The 15000-nt window shown below is 36.3% G+C and overlaps 2 protein-coding genes and 1 long non-coding RNA gene across 3 annotated transcripts in view; all 3 read right to left on the bottom strand.

The window, feature by feature from the left end:
• unkl (unk like zinc finger) overlaps window positions 1–7049 on the bottom strand; it is a 54027-nt gene extending 46978 nt beyond the window's left edge. Inside the window, exon 1 of the mRNA XM_062049989.1 lies at window positions 6980–7049. Coding sequence (XP_061905973.1) covers window positions 6980–7005 — 26 coding nt within the window. The 5' untranslated portion in view covers window positions 7006–7049. The remainder of the gene's footprint in view (window positions 1–6979) is intronic.
• Window positions 7050–11038: 3989 nt separating this feature from the next.
• On the bottom strand, window positions 11039–12599 carry gper1 (G protein-coupled estrogen receptor 1). The gene has a single exon (XM_062049397.1). It carries the CDS (start codon window positions 12534–12536, stop codon window positions 11520–11522), a length of 1017 nt encoding a protein of 338 aa, XP_061905381.1. The 5' UTR covers window positions 12537–12599; the 3' UTR covers window positions 11039–11519.
• Window positions 12600–12631: 32 nt separating this feature from the next.
• The window catches only part of LOC133651447 (uncharacterized), a 17192-nt gene continuing 14823 nt past the window's right edge, over window positions 12632–15000 (bottom strand). The window contains exon 3 of the long non-coding RNA XR_009826412.1: window positions 12632–12776. This is a non-coding gene — a long non-coding RNA (uncharacterized LOC133651447). The remainder of the gene's footprint in view (window positions 12777–15000) is intronic.

Here is a 15000-nt window from a genome sequence, read left to right as displayed (position 1 = left end):
TCAAGGAGCATGTGGGCAGCATTACATTTAGAAATGCAAACTTCCCACCTGTCTTGTCCGCTATGTGAACTGTTTGTATGTGAACACCTGCTCAGTGGCCTAGTGGTTAGAGTGTCCGCCCTGAGATTGGTAGGTCGTGAGTTCAAACCCCGGCCGAGTCATACCAAAGACTATAAAAATGGGAGCCATTACCTCCCTGCTTGGCACTCAGCATCAAGGGTTGGAATTGGGGGTTAAATCACCAAAAATGATTCCCGGGCGCGGCCACCGCTGCTGCTCACTGCTCCCCTCACCTCCCAGGGGGTGATCAAGGGTGATGGGTCAATGCAGAGAATCATTTCGCCACACCTAGTGTGTGTGTGACAATCACTGGTACTTTAACTTTAACTTTGTATCAATCGCAGTTGCCTTGAACACTAAACACACAGATGAGTGGCGCGGTCTCTTTGCTTGTTTAAATAAAAAGTACTTTTTTTAAAAGATCGATTTTTTATTTAATCTTCATATCTAAACTTCAGGTGGACAGTTCCCTAATTGATGTATTTTGGGGACGTACTGACTGCTATTATCCGATGCAATCAACTGTTGTTTTTTTTGTTTTCGATTAAGACCCTAAACGAATTTTTAAAAATTCAAAATTTTTATTTTTGTGAAAATATTTGTATTTTTTTAGTTTTTTGATCATTTAACATACCGTTTTTTTTTTTTTACTATAAGGCGCACTTAAAATCCTTTCATTTTTCAAAACTCGACAGTGCGTCTTATTACCCGGTGCGCCTAATGTACAGAATAATTTAAGTTGTGCTCACCGGCCTCGAAGCTATTTTATTTAGGACCCTAACTGAATTAAAACATTTTTCAAAATGTTTATTTTTGTGAAAATATATATATATATTTTTTTTGTTTTCGATCATTTAACATACCATATTTTTCTAACTATAAGGCGCACTTAAAATCCTTTCATTTTCTCAAAACTCGACAGTGCGCCTTATAACCCGGTGCGCCTAATGTACGGAATAATTTTGGTTGTGCTCATCGGCCTCGAAGCAATTTTATTTAGGACCCTAACCGAATTAAAACATTTTTCAAAATGTTTATTTTTGTGAAAATATTTGTATATATATATATTTTTTTTTTGATCATTTAACATACCGTATTTTTCTAACTATAAGGCGCACTTAAAATCCTTTCATTTTCTCAAAACTCGACAGTGCGCCTTATAACCCGCTGCGTCTAATGTACGGAATAATTTTGGTTGTGCTCACCGGCCTCGAAGTTATTTTATTTAGGACCCTAACCGAATTAAAACATTTTTCAAAATGTTTATTTTTGTGAAAATATTTGGGTTTTTTTTGTCTTCGATCATTTAACATACCATATTTTTCTAACTATAAGACCCACTTAAAATCCTTTCCTTTTCTCAAAACTCGACAGTGCGCCTTATAACACGGTGCGCCTAATGTACAGAATAATTCAAGTTGTGCTCACCGGCCTCTAAGCTATTTTATTTAGGACCCTAACCGAATTAAAACATTTTTCAAAATGTTTATTTTTGTGAAAATATTTGTATATATATATTTATATATATATATATATATATATTTTTTTTTTGATCATTTAACATACCGTATTTTTCTAACTATAAGGCGCACTTAAAATCCTTTCATTTTCTCAAAACTCGACAGTGCGCCTTATAACCCGGTGCGCCTAATGTACGGAATAATTTTGGTTGTGCTCACCGGCCTCGAAGTTATTTTATTTAGGACCCTAACCGAATTAAAACCTTTTTCAAAATGTTATAATATATTTTTTATACATATATTGTATTGGTTTTTAAAATAAAAATTATCAAAATGGCCCCCGCTTGCTTTGATTTTTCAGTGTGCGGCCCTCAGTGGAAAAAGCTTGGACACCCCTGGCTTACATGGATAAAAGTGTGTGACATCTATAGGAAGTAAACTTGGACGTAACTTAGAGCAGAGGTCTTCAACGTTTGGAGCGGGGATCCCCTAATCATAGGGGTGTAACGGTACGTGTATTTGTATTGAACCGTTTCGGTACGGGGGTTTCGGTTCGGTTCGGAGGTGTACCGAACGAGTTTCCACACGAACATATTAAGTAGCCGCCTCCGCTTCCTTCTGCCTCGGTCTCTGTCAGTCCTCTACACAGCACCCAGCATTGTCCCACCCACACAACCATCTGATTGGTTACAAACAGAGCGGTAACAGCCAATCAGCAGTGCGTATTCAGAGCGCTTAGCAGGTAATCATCAGGCTTCGGACTCTCCCCAAAAGATAATAAACACCTCCCAGTCAACTACTAGTAACATCACTATGAGCCCGTTGACCTTCTAGAAATATAAAAGGCAGCTCAGCTCGCTCGCAGTCCTGGCTTGAGGTGAAAGCTAATTCGCTTTTAGCGTAACGTTAGCTCATTTTGCGGTGTGTGTGTGTTACGGACAGCAAAGCCCTGTCTGTCTGTTATTTCACTTGACTTTTTTCTGTGTTGATTGAGCTGCGTTGAAGCAGCAAAAAAGGACATTATGTTAAATGAAGAGTTTCTGTCTCTGATAGTTGATATAATAATGTAACTGCATCATTAAGCCTACAAGAACTCCATGGTGTTCAGGGATGAATAGTCTCTCCTATTGCTATTGTACTATTTTTTCAGCTATAGTTACATTAATCATTAGTAATGTAGCAGCCTAGTTTTGAATGGCAGGGTCCCTGCTATCACATGTTGATCAAAATATAACATTTACATAATAAAAATCAACTACAGGCTTCCCGAATGCTCTAATAAATTAAGCATGATGAGTTGACTTGAAACTGTTTAATGTTGCACTTTTTATATGTAGAAGAAAAGTTTTGTCATTTTATTTAATCTGAGCAACAATTTGAGGCAGTTTAATGTGGATTAACGTGGGCAGAATTATTATAGTGTTCCCAATGTCAAAAGGATAAAGCCATTGTTTACAAATTTGGTAAATAAATAACCAAAAAATTTATATTTTGTTGTTTTCTTACTGTACCGAAAATGAACAGAACCGTGACCTCTAAACCGAGGTACGTACCGAACCGAAATCTTTGTGTACCGTTACACCCCTACCTAATTATAAATCTTGTTTACAATTGTGTTTTAAATTAAACTGGTCATAAATGTACCTCGTGATGGTGAAATATGAAATATTCAAATAATGCAGTATAACACCTTAGAGAAGGAACAATTACCGATAATAATGATAACTCGCAGTAGAACTCCTGACGGTTATTATTATTGTTTTGAATTAAAATTATTGCAAAATCGCAAGCTAGCGTGCTGATCGCCAGCTAGCAATTAGCAGCGCTAGCTCCAGCACACAGGTGTCAAACTCAACGCAAGATGTTTTTATATGGCCCGCAAAAGACTGGAAATAACATGTGTCAATAAAGTATTTTGTGCACATTGAATCTACAGATTGTGTTTTGTATTTTTTGAGTAAAAGTTGGTTAAAATATGACGTGACAATTTTGTAACACTTTCAGCAACACCGCAATGAGAATAACATCGGTCACAACATTTGCGACGTGAAATGTTCATTATGGTAAATCGCTCACGCCACTAATAGATCGGGATGTGCACCGATACTTGGTTCCGAAAGCTGTAGTGCCGAAAAAAATCGAGAAAATAAAAAGCTTAATTTAAACTTTTACCTTGAAACTCATTTTTTGTCTTGAAAATCAACTTTTACCTTGAAAATTATTTTTTGTCTTGAAAATTATTTTTTGTCATAAAAATCAACTTTTACCTTGAAAATCATTTTTTGTCTGGAAAATCAACTTTTACCTTGAAAGTCAACTTTTACCTTGAAAATCATTTTTTGTCTTGAAAATCATTTTTTTGTCTGGAAAATCAACTTTTACCTTGAAAATCATTTTTTGTCTTGAAAATCAACTTTTACTTTGAAAATATTTTTTGTACTTGAAAATCATTTTTGGTCCTGAAAATCAACTTTTACCTTGAAAATCAACTTTTACCTTGAAAATAATTTTTTGTCTTGAAAATAATGTTTTGTCTTGAAAATCAACTTTTACCTTGAAAATTATTTTTTGTCCTGAAAATTATTTTTTGTCATGAAAATCAACTTTTACCTTGAAAATAATTTTTTTGTCTGGAAAATCAACTTTTACCTTGAAAATCATTTTTTTGTCTGGAAAATCAACTTTAACCTTGAAAATAATTTTTTGTCTTGAAAATCAACTTTTACCTTGAAAATCATTTTTTGTCTTGAAAATCAACTTTTACCTTGAAAATCATTTTTTTCCTTGAAAATCATTTTTTGTCTTGAAAATCAACTTTTACCTTGAAAATCATTTTTTGTCTTGAAAATTAACTTTTACCTTGAAAATCATTTTTTGTCTTGAAAATATTTTTTTGTCTTGAAAATATTTTTTTGTCTTGAAAATCAACTTTTACCTTGAAAATCATTTTTTCCTTGAAAATCATTTTTTGTCTTGAAAATCAACTTTTACCTTGAAATTCATTTTTTGTCTTAACTTTTACCTTGAAAATCATTTTTTTCCTTCAAAATCATTTTTTGTCTTGAAAATCAACTTTTACCTTGAAAATCTTTTTTTGTCTTGAAAATCAACTTTTACCTTGAAAATAATTTTTTGTCATGAAAATAATTTTTTGTCATGAAAATCAACTTTTACCTTGAAAATATTTTTTTGTCTTGAAAATCAACTTTTGTCTTGAAAATCATTTTTTGTCTTGAAAATCAACTTATACCTTGAAAATTATTTCTTGTCTTGAAAATCCAGTAATGGGGCCCATATGAATCATTTCCTTACTGTGTGTTGGATCAATGTCAATGTGCATTTAAAGACACAGCGTCAGTTGCTTTGTAGAGTGGCGCTTTCCATCATTTTCAGCAGACTGCATTGCAAAATGATTACCCACCCAGGACTGAAAATCAACTTTTACCTTGAAAATAATTTTTTGTCTTGAAAATCAACTTTTACCTTGAAAATAATGTTGTCTTGAAAATCAACTTTTACCTTGAAAATAATTTTTTGTCTTGAAAAATCAACTTTTACCTTGAAAATATTTGTTTTCCTTGAAAATTATTTTCTGTCATGAAAATCAACTTTTACCTTGAATATCAATTTTTACCTTGAAAATAATTTTTTGTCTTGAAAATCATTTTTTGTCATGAAAATCAACTTTTACCTTGAAAATATTTTTTTGTCTTGAAAATCAACTTTTATCTTGAAAATCATTTTTTGTCTTGAAAATAAACTTTTACCTTGAAAATTATTTCTTGTCTTGAAAATCCAGGAATGGGGCCCATATGAATCATTTCCTTACTGTGTGTTGGATCAATGTCAATGTGCATTTAAAGACACAGCGTCAGTTGCTATGTAGAGTGGCGCTTTCCATCATTTTCAGCAGACTGCATTGCAAAATGATTACCCACCCAGGACTGAAAATCAACTTTTACCTTGAAAATAATTTTTTGTCTTGAAAATCAACTTTTACCTTGAAAATAATTTTTTGTCTTGAAAATCAACTTTTACCTTGAAAATAATTTTTTGTCTTGAAAAATCAACTTTTACCTTGAAAATATTTTTTTTCCTTGAAAATTATTTTCTGTCATGAAAATCAACTTTTACCTTAAATATCAATTTTTACCTTGAAAATAATTTTTTGTCTTGAAAATCATTTTTTGTCATGAAAATCAACTTTTACCTTGAAAATAATTTTTTGTCTTGAAAATCAACTTTTACCTTGAAAATCAGTTTTTTTCCTTGAAAATCATTTTTTGTCTTGAAAATCAACTTTTACCTTGAAAATAATTTTTTGTCTTGAAAATCAACTTTTACCTTGAAAATTATTTTTTGTCTTGAAAATCACCTTTTACCTTGAAAATTATTTTTTGTCTTGAAAATCAACTTTTACCTTGAAAATAATTTTTTGACATGAAAATAATTTTTTGGCATGAAAATCAACTTTTACTTTGAAAATAATTTTTTGTCTTGAAAATCAACTTTTACCTTGAAAATAATTTTTCGTCTTGAAAATCAACTTTTACTTTGAAAATAATTTTTTGTCTTGAAAATCAACTTTTACCGTGAAAATAATTTTTTGTCTTGAAAATCAACTGTTACCTTGAAAATTAATTTTTGTCTTGAAAATTATTTTTTGTCTTGAAAATCCACTTTTACCTTGAAAATAATGTTTTGTCTTGAAAATCAACTTTTACCTTGAAAATAATTTTTTGTCTTGAAAATCTTTTTTTGTCATGAAAATCAACTTTTACCTTGAAAATATTTTTTTGTCTTGAAAATCAGCTTTTACCCTGAAAATATTTTTTGTCTTGAAAATCAACTTTTACCTTGAAAATCATTTTTTTCCTTGAAAATAATTTTTTGTCTTGAAAATCAACTTTTACCTTGAAAATCAACTTTTACCTTGAAAATAATTTTTTGTCTCGAAAATTTAACTTTTACCTTGAAAATAATTTTTTGTCTTGAAAATCAACTTTTACCTTGAAAATCATTTTTTGTCTTGAAAATCAACTTTTACCTTGAAAATTATTTTTTTGTCATGAAAATTATTTTTTGCCATAAAAATCAACTTTTACCTTGAAAATTATTTTTTGTCTTGAAAATCCACTTTTATCTTGAAAATTATTTTTTGTCTTGAAAATCATTTTTTGTCTTGAAAATCAACTTTTACCTTGAAAATCAACTTTTACCTTGAAAATAATTTTTTGTCTTGAAAATCATAAAGCTTAATTTCGGAGCTTTGATTGATTGAGACTTTTATTAGTAGGTTGCACAGTGAAGTACATATTCCGTACAATTGACCACTAAATGGTAACACCCGAATAAGTTTTTCAACTTGTTTAAGTCGGGGTCCACTTATATAAATGCGGACTCAGCAACTTGTAACTCATTTAGTGTCCTGACAAGCGTTTTTTAAACTTGTTACTCACCTTAGCACGCCACCAGCAGCCCTCATACAAGCGCTAAGCGAGCCGGAAGTCACAACAACACGGCAGCACTTCCGCATAATGCACCCATAGACATCTTATAAGTAGACGCAGCATGGAGCGCTACTGCCTACTGGCGCTGACGAGACGCGGGGCCGCCATCTTGGAGTGGTGATCCGCTCCACTCAGTGCAATTCATTTGGCAGGAGCAATGAACTGTCAGCGCATTTAATTCATCTTACCTCACCGAATACTACTGATTTTCACACTTTTTTTTGTCATACGTGTAGCTATGATAAAGGACACATGTTTTGGCGTGTTTTATTATTCATATTTTGCTTAACAGTAATAGAATATTCTTATATGATATAAATGGCCAGACGTCCGAGATCAAAACTGGGAACATAATCCCAGAGAAGGGGAAAAAAACAGTCAGCTATTTTTAAATTGAGGAAACAATATGATTAGGTTATATATACATGCGTATATCCTACATAAACAATGTATGAATACATTAGATATCTATATATCTTATAGACTGTATCTCTGTTGCTGCAGCAGAGACTAGAGAGTTTATTCTGTCTTGACACTTTGTATTGATATTTTGTATTACATTCTTCCCTTAAATGATCATGTTTACAGTCATTGTTTTATATGTATTTTTTATGTATGTCGCTTTGGATAAAAGCGTCTGCCAAATACTTCAACATAAACATATATAAACACCTGAAAGTCTTTATATCAGCTAAAACCACCAATCTGTTTCACTGGATTCAGAATAAAACCAAATTCTGTTTTACCCAACAATGTTAGTATTTGAGTATTGTTACTTGAAGACTTATTCCTGGTTACAATTATACTGTTAAGAAAGTATTGTCTTATACTTTGCCTAAAACGAGAATGCATCATAATCTCGATGTTCTGTAATGTTGCAATAATAATGACAAGATGTGGATTTGAATTAAAAGTTAAAAAGTACCAATGATTGTAACAAGTTAAATGTCTTATTGTTATAATCAAATGACAGCTTCCTAATATAAGTGATTTGGCCCACTTACAATGACAATAACAAAAACATAGTTTTTCATGAGCTGTGTACTAGTATTGTATGTCTGGGTGGAGGTTCTGCTCTTGGAACTAATTTGTACCCCTTTCAAATATCGCATTGAGTTCCCATTAACACATCCACATGTTGCACAATGAGATGTAAGCATGGTATCATGTGTACATTCCTGTAACTTTCTGTTTGTAAAATATATCTTTTTATTAGTATTTCTTTAATATAATAACATCATTTCATGATTAATATGTATAAATTAAGATTCTTAATAAATGACACTATAGAACAAGCACACATTTGATTGGTAAATCATAGTGTAACCACCTGGAGTTACACAATACGTGTGGTGTTGGGAGTTGTCCGACTTTTTGTGTGGCTGTAAACGCATCACTGGCTCAGTGCCATATGTGCATGTTTTGGCGCAAGTGAGAAAGAGCGAGCGGGTGCTGTTGATACGACAGAGGACAACGTTGGTTTTGGTTTGGTTTGTATAGCAGAAAATGACCAGTTTTGCTAGTTTTACCAATGTTTTTGGTCATGTGTTTATGGCCGACGAAGTGATCGACGAATTCACGTCCTCCTTAAAGCCTCTTGACAGACGCTACAACAATTGTTTTCTCCGTCGTGGCCGCTTGTCGTCAGTTACATTGTTGCTATGTAGAGTGGCGCTTTCCATCATTTTCAGCAAACCGCATTGCAAAATGGTTACCCACCCAGGACTGGGGCCCATATGAATCCTTTCCTTACTGTACACCACAGTGTGTTGGATCAATGTCAATGTGCATTTAAAGACACAGCGTCAGTTGCTATTTAGTGTAGTGGCGCTTTCCATCATTTTCAGCAGACTGCATTGCAAAATGATTACACACCCAGGACTGGGGCCCATATGAATCCTTTCCTTACTGTACACTACAGTGTGTTGGATCAATGTCAATGTGCATTTAAAGACACAGCGTCAGTTGCTATGTAGAGTGGCGCTTTCCATCATTTTCAGCAGACTGCATTGAAAAATGATTACCCACCGAGGAATGGGGCCCATATGAATCCTTTCCTTACTGTGTGTTGGATCAATGTCAATGTGCATTTAAAGACACAGCGTCAGATGCTATTTAGCGTAGCAGCCCTTTCCATCATTTTCAGCAGACTGCATTGCAAAATGATTGCCCACCCAGGAATGTGGCCCATATGAATCCTTTCCTTACTGTGTGTTGGATCAATGTTTATGTGCATTTAAAGACACAGCGTCAGTTGCTATGTAGAGTAGCGCTTTCCATCATTTTCAGCAGACTGCATTGCAAAATGATTACCCATACAGAAATGGGACCCATATGAATCATTTCCTTACTGTACACTACAGTGTGTTGGATCAATGTAAATGTGCATTTAAAGACACAGCATCAGTTGCTATGTAGAGTGGCGCTTCCCATTATTTTCAGCAGACTGCATTGCAAAATGAATACCCACCCAGGAATGGGGCCCATATGAATCCTTTCCTTACTGTGTGTTGGATCAATGTCAATGTGCATTTAAAAGACACAGCGTCAGGTGCTATGTAGAGTGGCGCTTTCCATCATTTTCAGCAGACTGCCTTGCAAAATAATTACCCACCCAGGAATGGGGCCATATAAATCCTATTTTTTGAAAATATTTTTTGTTCTTGAAAATCATTTTTTGTCTTGAAAATCAACTTTTACCTTGAATATAATGTTTTGTCTTGAAAATAATTTTTTGTCATGAAAATAATTTTGTGTTATGAAAATAATTTTTTGTCATGAAAATTATTTTGTGTCATGAAAATTATTTTTTGTCTGGAAAATCAACTTTTACCTTGAGAATCATTTTTTGTCTTGAAAATCAACTTTTACCTTGAAAATAATTTTTTGTCTTGAAAACCAAACTTTTACCTTGAAAATAATTTTTTGTCCTGAAAATCAACTTTTACCTTGAAAATCATGTTTTTCCTTGAAAATCATTTTTTGTCTTGAAAATCAACTTTTACCTTGAAAATAATTTTTTGTCATGAAAATCATTTTTTGTCATGAAAATCATTTTTTGTCATGAAAATCAACTTTTACCTTTAAAATAATTTTTTTGTCTGGAAAATCAACTTTTACCTTTAAAATAATTTTTTGTCTTGAAAATCAACTTTTACCTTGAAAATAATTGTTTTCCTTGAAAATCTTTTTTGTCTTGAAAATTAACTTTTACCTTGAAAATAATTTTTTGTCTTGAAAATCAACCTTTAGCTTGAAAATCATTTTTTGCCTTAACTTTTACCTTGAAAATCATTTTTTGTCTGAAAATCAACTTTTACCTTGAAAATATTTTTTTGTCTTGAAAATCAACTTTTACCTTGAAAATAATTTTTTGTCTTGAAAATCAACTTTTACCTTGAAAATCAACTTTTACCTTGAAAATAATTTTTTGCCTTAACTCTTACCTTGAAAATCATTTTTTGTCTGAAAATCAACTTTTACCTTGAAAATAATTTTTTGTCTTGAAAATCAACTTTTACCTTGAAAATCCTTTTTTGTCTTGAAAATCAACTTTTACCTTGAAAATAATTTTTTGTCTTGAAAATCAACTTTTACCTTGAAAATAATTTTTTGTCTTGAAAATCAACTTTTACCTTGAAAATCATTATTTTCCTTGAAAATCATTTTTTGTCTTGAAAATCAACTTTTACCTTGAAAATATTTTTTTGTCTTGAAAATTAACTTTTACCTTGAAAATCATTTTTTGTCTTGAAAATATTTTTTTGTCTTGAAAATCAACTTTTACCTTGAAAATCGTTTTTTTTCCTTGAAAATCATTTTTTTCCTTGAAAATCAACTTTTACCTTGAAAATCAACTTTTACCTTGAAAATCATTTTTTGTCTTAACTTTTACCTTGAAAAACATTTTTTTCCTTGGAAATCATTTTTTGTCTTGAAAATCAACTTTTACCTTGAAAATATTTTTTTTGTCTTGAAAATCAGCTTTTACCTTGAAAATATTTTTTTGTCTTGAAAATCAACTTTTACCTTGAAAATCATTTTTTTGTCTTGAAAATCAACTTTTACCTTGAAAATTATTTCTTGTCTTGAAAATCCAGGAATGGGGCCCATATGAATCCTTTCCTTGTTGGATCAATGTCAATGTGCATTTAAAGACACAGCATCAGTTGCTATGTAGAGTGGCGCTTTCCATCATTTTCAGCAGACTGCATTGCAAAATGAATACCCACCCAGGAATGTGGCCCATATGAATCCTTTCCTTACTGTGTGTTGGATCAATGTTGGATCAATTACATTTGTGGAATTTTAAAATAGTCTTAACCAATCAAAAATGTCATGAAGACCTCTGCTTTAGAGTAGTCAGTGTACAGGTTCACTTAAAATGCCTTTTGAGTGAGATTATACGAACTATACGTCGTTTGCTTTTGCTCCAAACGTGAGCAGGTTGCTAAATCTACGCGGCACAATTCCCCGCCAGTCGTCGCCCTCACACCCGAGACGCCTCAGTCCTGAGGCCCAAGTCCAGGCCGAGGTGGCAGAGGCGCTCGGCGGGCGACCAGCTGGCCTTCTGCTTGATGAAGAGCCTGAGCTTGTCCCTGAAGGTCTCCCCCAGGAAGCTGTAGATGATGGGGTTGAGGCAGCTGTTGGAGAAGGCGGCCAGGTTGACCATGTGACCCGTGAGCGGGTAGTCGTGCCACAGCGTGGTGGCGGCCGTGCCCTGCAGCAGCTGCACGCTGATGAAGACGTTCTCCGGCAGCCAGCAGATGAAGAAGACCAGCACGGCCACCACGATCATGCGCAGCGCCTTCTGCCGGCGCGGCCACAGCCCGCGGTGCTTCTGCGCCCGCATGAGGACGCGGCCGATGAGCGAGTAGCACAGCCCGATGACGGAGAAGGGCACCAGGAAGCCGATGGTCACCTCCAGCCACTGGATCTCCGGCACGTTGGCGAAGCAGAAGTGCAGCTCGCCCCGGTGCTGCGTCTGCACGATGGTGAAGGGCAGCAGCGTGGCCAGGATGGACGCCATCCAGATGAGGCCGCAGCTGAGCCGGGCGTGGCGCATGGTCCGCAGGGCGCTGCCGCCCGCCGAGCCGGCCAGCGCCACGTAGCGGTCGAAGCTCATCCAGGTGAGGAAGAAGACGCTGCTGTACATGTTGACCTGCAGGAAGAGCGACATGAAGGTGCACAGCACGGCGTAGTCGTAGTACTTCTCGTTCAGGTTGAACACCTCGATGAGCGAGTCGGCCACCAGGATGAGGTCGGCCGCCGCCAGGTTGACGAAGTACAAGTCGGGGATGGTCATCTTCTCCCGGTGGGCGAGGTTGACCGCCAGGATGAGGATGTTGCCGATGAAGCCGATGGGGAAGAGGAGGACGGTGTAGAGGCAGGAGAGGAAGAGGCCCGCCACGTAGGAGCTGTCGGCGGCGGCGTACTCATCCGAGGCGTTGGCTCGCTCGCTGGCGTTGACGTAAATCCACACCGGAGAGGCGGTCTGCGCCTCCATGCTGGACGCCGTCGGACTGTCTGGGGTCAGACGCTACATGGTCCGAGCCCGCGAGCTCCCGGCTGTGTCGCGGGGCGGGTCGGGTCATCGATGAGGTTTAGGGTCGGTCGGAGTCGTCCGCCCACAGACTGCGGACACGACCCCGGTGAAGAAGCAGCTCCATGTCACCTCGGGAGGTCTTCTGAGTCACCGGGCGCTCGTCTCCCCCCCGGAGTCCATCTTTATCCAGAGCCCTGACACCTGAGGAGGGGAGAGAAGATGAAGAAAAACATTAGATTGAAAAAACACTTTAAATCTTCCACAGGTCGTGAATAACAACAACAATAATTATTGCTACGTTGTCTACAAACCCCGTTTCCATATGAGTTGGGAAATTGTGTTGGATGTACACACTACCGTTCAAAAGTTTGGGGTCACCCAAACAATTTTGTGGAATAGCCTTCATTTCTAAGAACAAGAATAGACTGTCGAGTTTCAGAGGAAAGTTCTCTTTTTCTGGCCATTTTGAGCGTTTAATTGACCCCACAAATGTGATGCTCCAGAAACTCAATCTGCTCAAAGGAAGGTCCGTTTTGTAGCTTCTGTAACGAGCTAAACTGTTTTCAGATGTGTGAACATGATTGCACAAGGGTTTTCTAATCATCAATTAGCCTTCTGAGCCAATGAGCAAAACACATTGTACCATTAGAACACTGGAGTGATAGTTGCTGGAAATGGGCCTCTATACACCTATGTAGATATTGCACCAAAAACCAGACATTTGCAGCTAGAATAGTCATTTACCACATTAGCAATGTATAGAGTGTATTTCTTTCAAGTTAAGACTAGTTTAAAGTTATCTTCATTGAAAAGTACAGTGCTTTTCCTTCAAAAATAAGGACATTTCAATGTGACCCCAAACTTTTGAACGGTAGTGTAAATATAAACGGAATACAATGATTTGAAAATCATTTTTAACCCATATTCAGTTGAATATGCTACAAAGACAACATATTTGATGTTCAAACCGATAAACTTTTTTTTTTTTTTTTGTGCAAATAATCATTAACTTTAGAATTTGATGCCAGCAACACGTGACAAAGAAGTTGGGAAAGGTGGCAATAAATACTGATAAAGTTCTTTAAACACTTATTTGGAACATCCCACAGGTGGACAGGCAAATTGGGAACAGGTGGGTGCCATGATTGGGTATAAAAGTAGATTCCATGAAATGCTCGGTCATTCACAAACAAGGATGGGGCGAGGGTCACCACTTTGTCAACAAATGCGTGAGCAAATTGTTGAACAGTTTAAGAAAAACCTTTCTCAACCAGCTATTGCAAGGAATTTAGAGATTTCACCATCTACGGTCCGTAATATCATCAAAGGGTTCAGATAATCTGGAGAAATCACTGCACGTAAGCAGCTAAGCCCGTGACCGTCCATCCCTCAGGCTGTACTGCATCAACAAGCGACATCAGTGTGTAAAGGATATCACCACATGGGCTCAGGAACACTTCAGAAACCCACTGTCAGTAACTACAGTTGGTCGCTACATCTGTAAGTGCAAGTTAAAACTCTCCTAAGCAAGGCGAAAACCGTTTATCAACAACACCCAGAAACGCCGTCGGCTTCGCTGGGCCTGAGCTCATCTAAGATGGACTGATACAAAGTGGAAAAGTGTTCTGTGGTCTGACGAGTCCACATTTCAAATTTTTTTTGGAAACTGTGGACGTCGTGTCCTCCGGACCAAAGAGGAAAAGAACCATCCGGATTGTTATAGGCGCAAAGTGGAAAAGCCAGCATGTGTGATGGTATGGGGGTGTATTAGTGCCCAAGACATGGGTAACTTACACATCTGTGAAGGCACCATTAATGCTGAAAGGTACATACAGGTTTTGGAGCAACATATGTTGCCATCCAAGCAACGTTACCATGGACGCCCCTGCTTATTTCAGCAAGACAATGCCAAGCCACGTGTTACATCAACGTGGCTTCATAGTAAAAGAGTGCGGGTACTAGACTGGCCTGCCTGTAGTCCAGACCTGTCTCCCATTGAAAATGTGTGGCGCATTATGAAGCCTAAAATAGCACAAGGGAGACCCCCGGCCTGTTGAACAACTTAAGCTGTACATCAAGCAAGAATGGGAAAGAATTCCACCTGAGAAGCTTCAAAAATGTGTCTCCTCAGTTCCCAAACCTTTACTGAGTGTTGTTCAAAGGAAAGGCCATGTAACACAGTGGTGAACATGCCCTTTCCCAACTACTTTGGCACGTGTTGCAGCCATGAAATTCTAAGTTAATTATTATTTGCAAAAAAATAAAATAAAGTTTATGAGTTTGAACATCAAATATGTTGTCTTTGCAGCATATTCAATTGAATATGGGTTGAAAAGGATTTGCAAATCATTGTATTCTGTTTATATTTACATCTAACACCATTTCCCAACTCATATGGAAACGGGGTTTGTATCTAGTTCCCTCC

This window comes from Entelurus aequoreus, linkage group LG06, assembly GCF_033978785.1.
Source record: "Entelurus aequoreus isolate RoL-2023_Sb linkage group LG06, RoL_Eaeq_v1.1, whole genome shotgun sequence".
NCBI classification, from domain to species: Eukaryota; Metazoa; Chordata; class Actinopteri; order Syngnathiformes; family Syngnathidae; genus Entelurus; species Entelurus aequoreus.
This window is presented reverse-complemented; position numbering and strand designations above follow the sequence as displayed.

What these genes read in the sequence shown, in the direction of transcription:
- gper1 (XM_062049397.1), bottom strand. Translation starts at nt 12,536, where the DNA reads ATGGAGGCGCAGACCGCCTCTCCGGTGTGGATTTACGTCAACGCCAGC.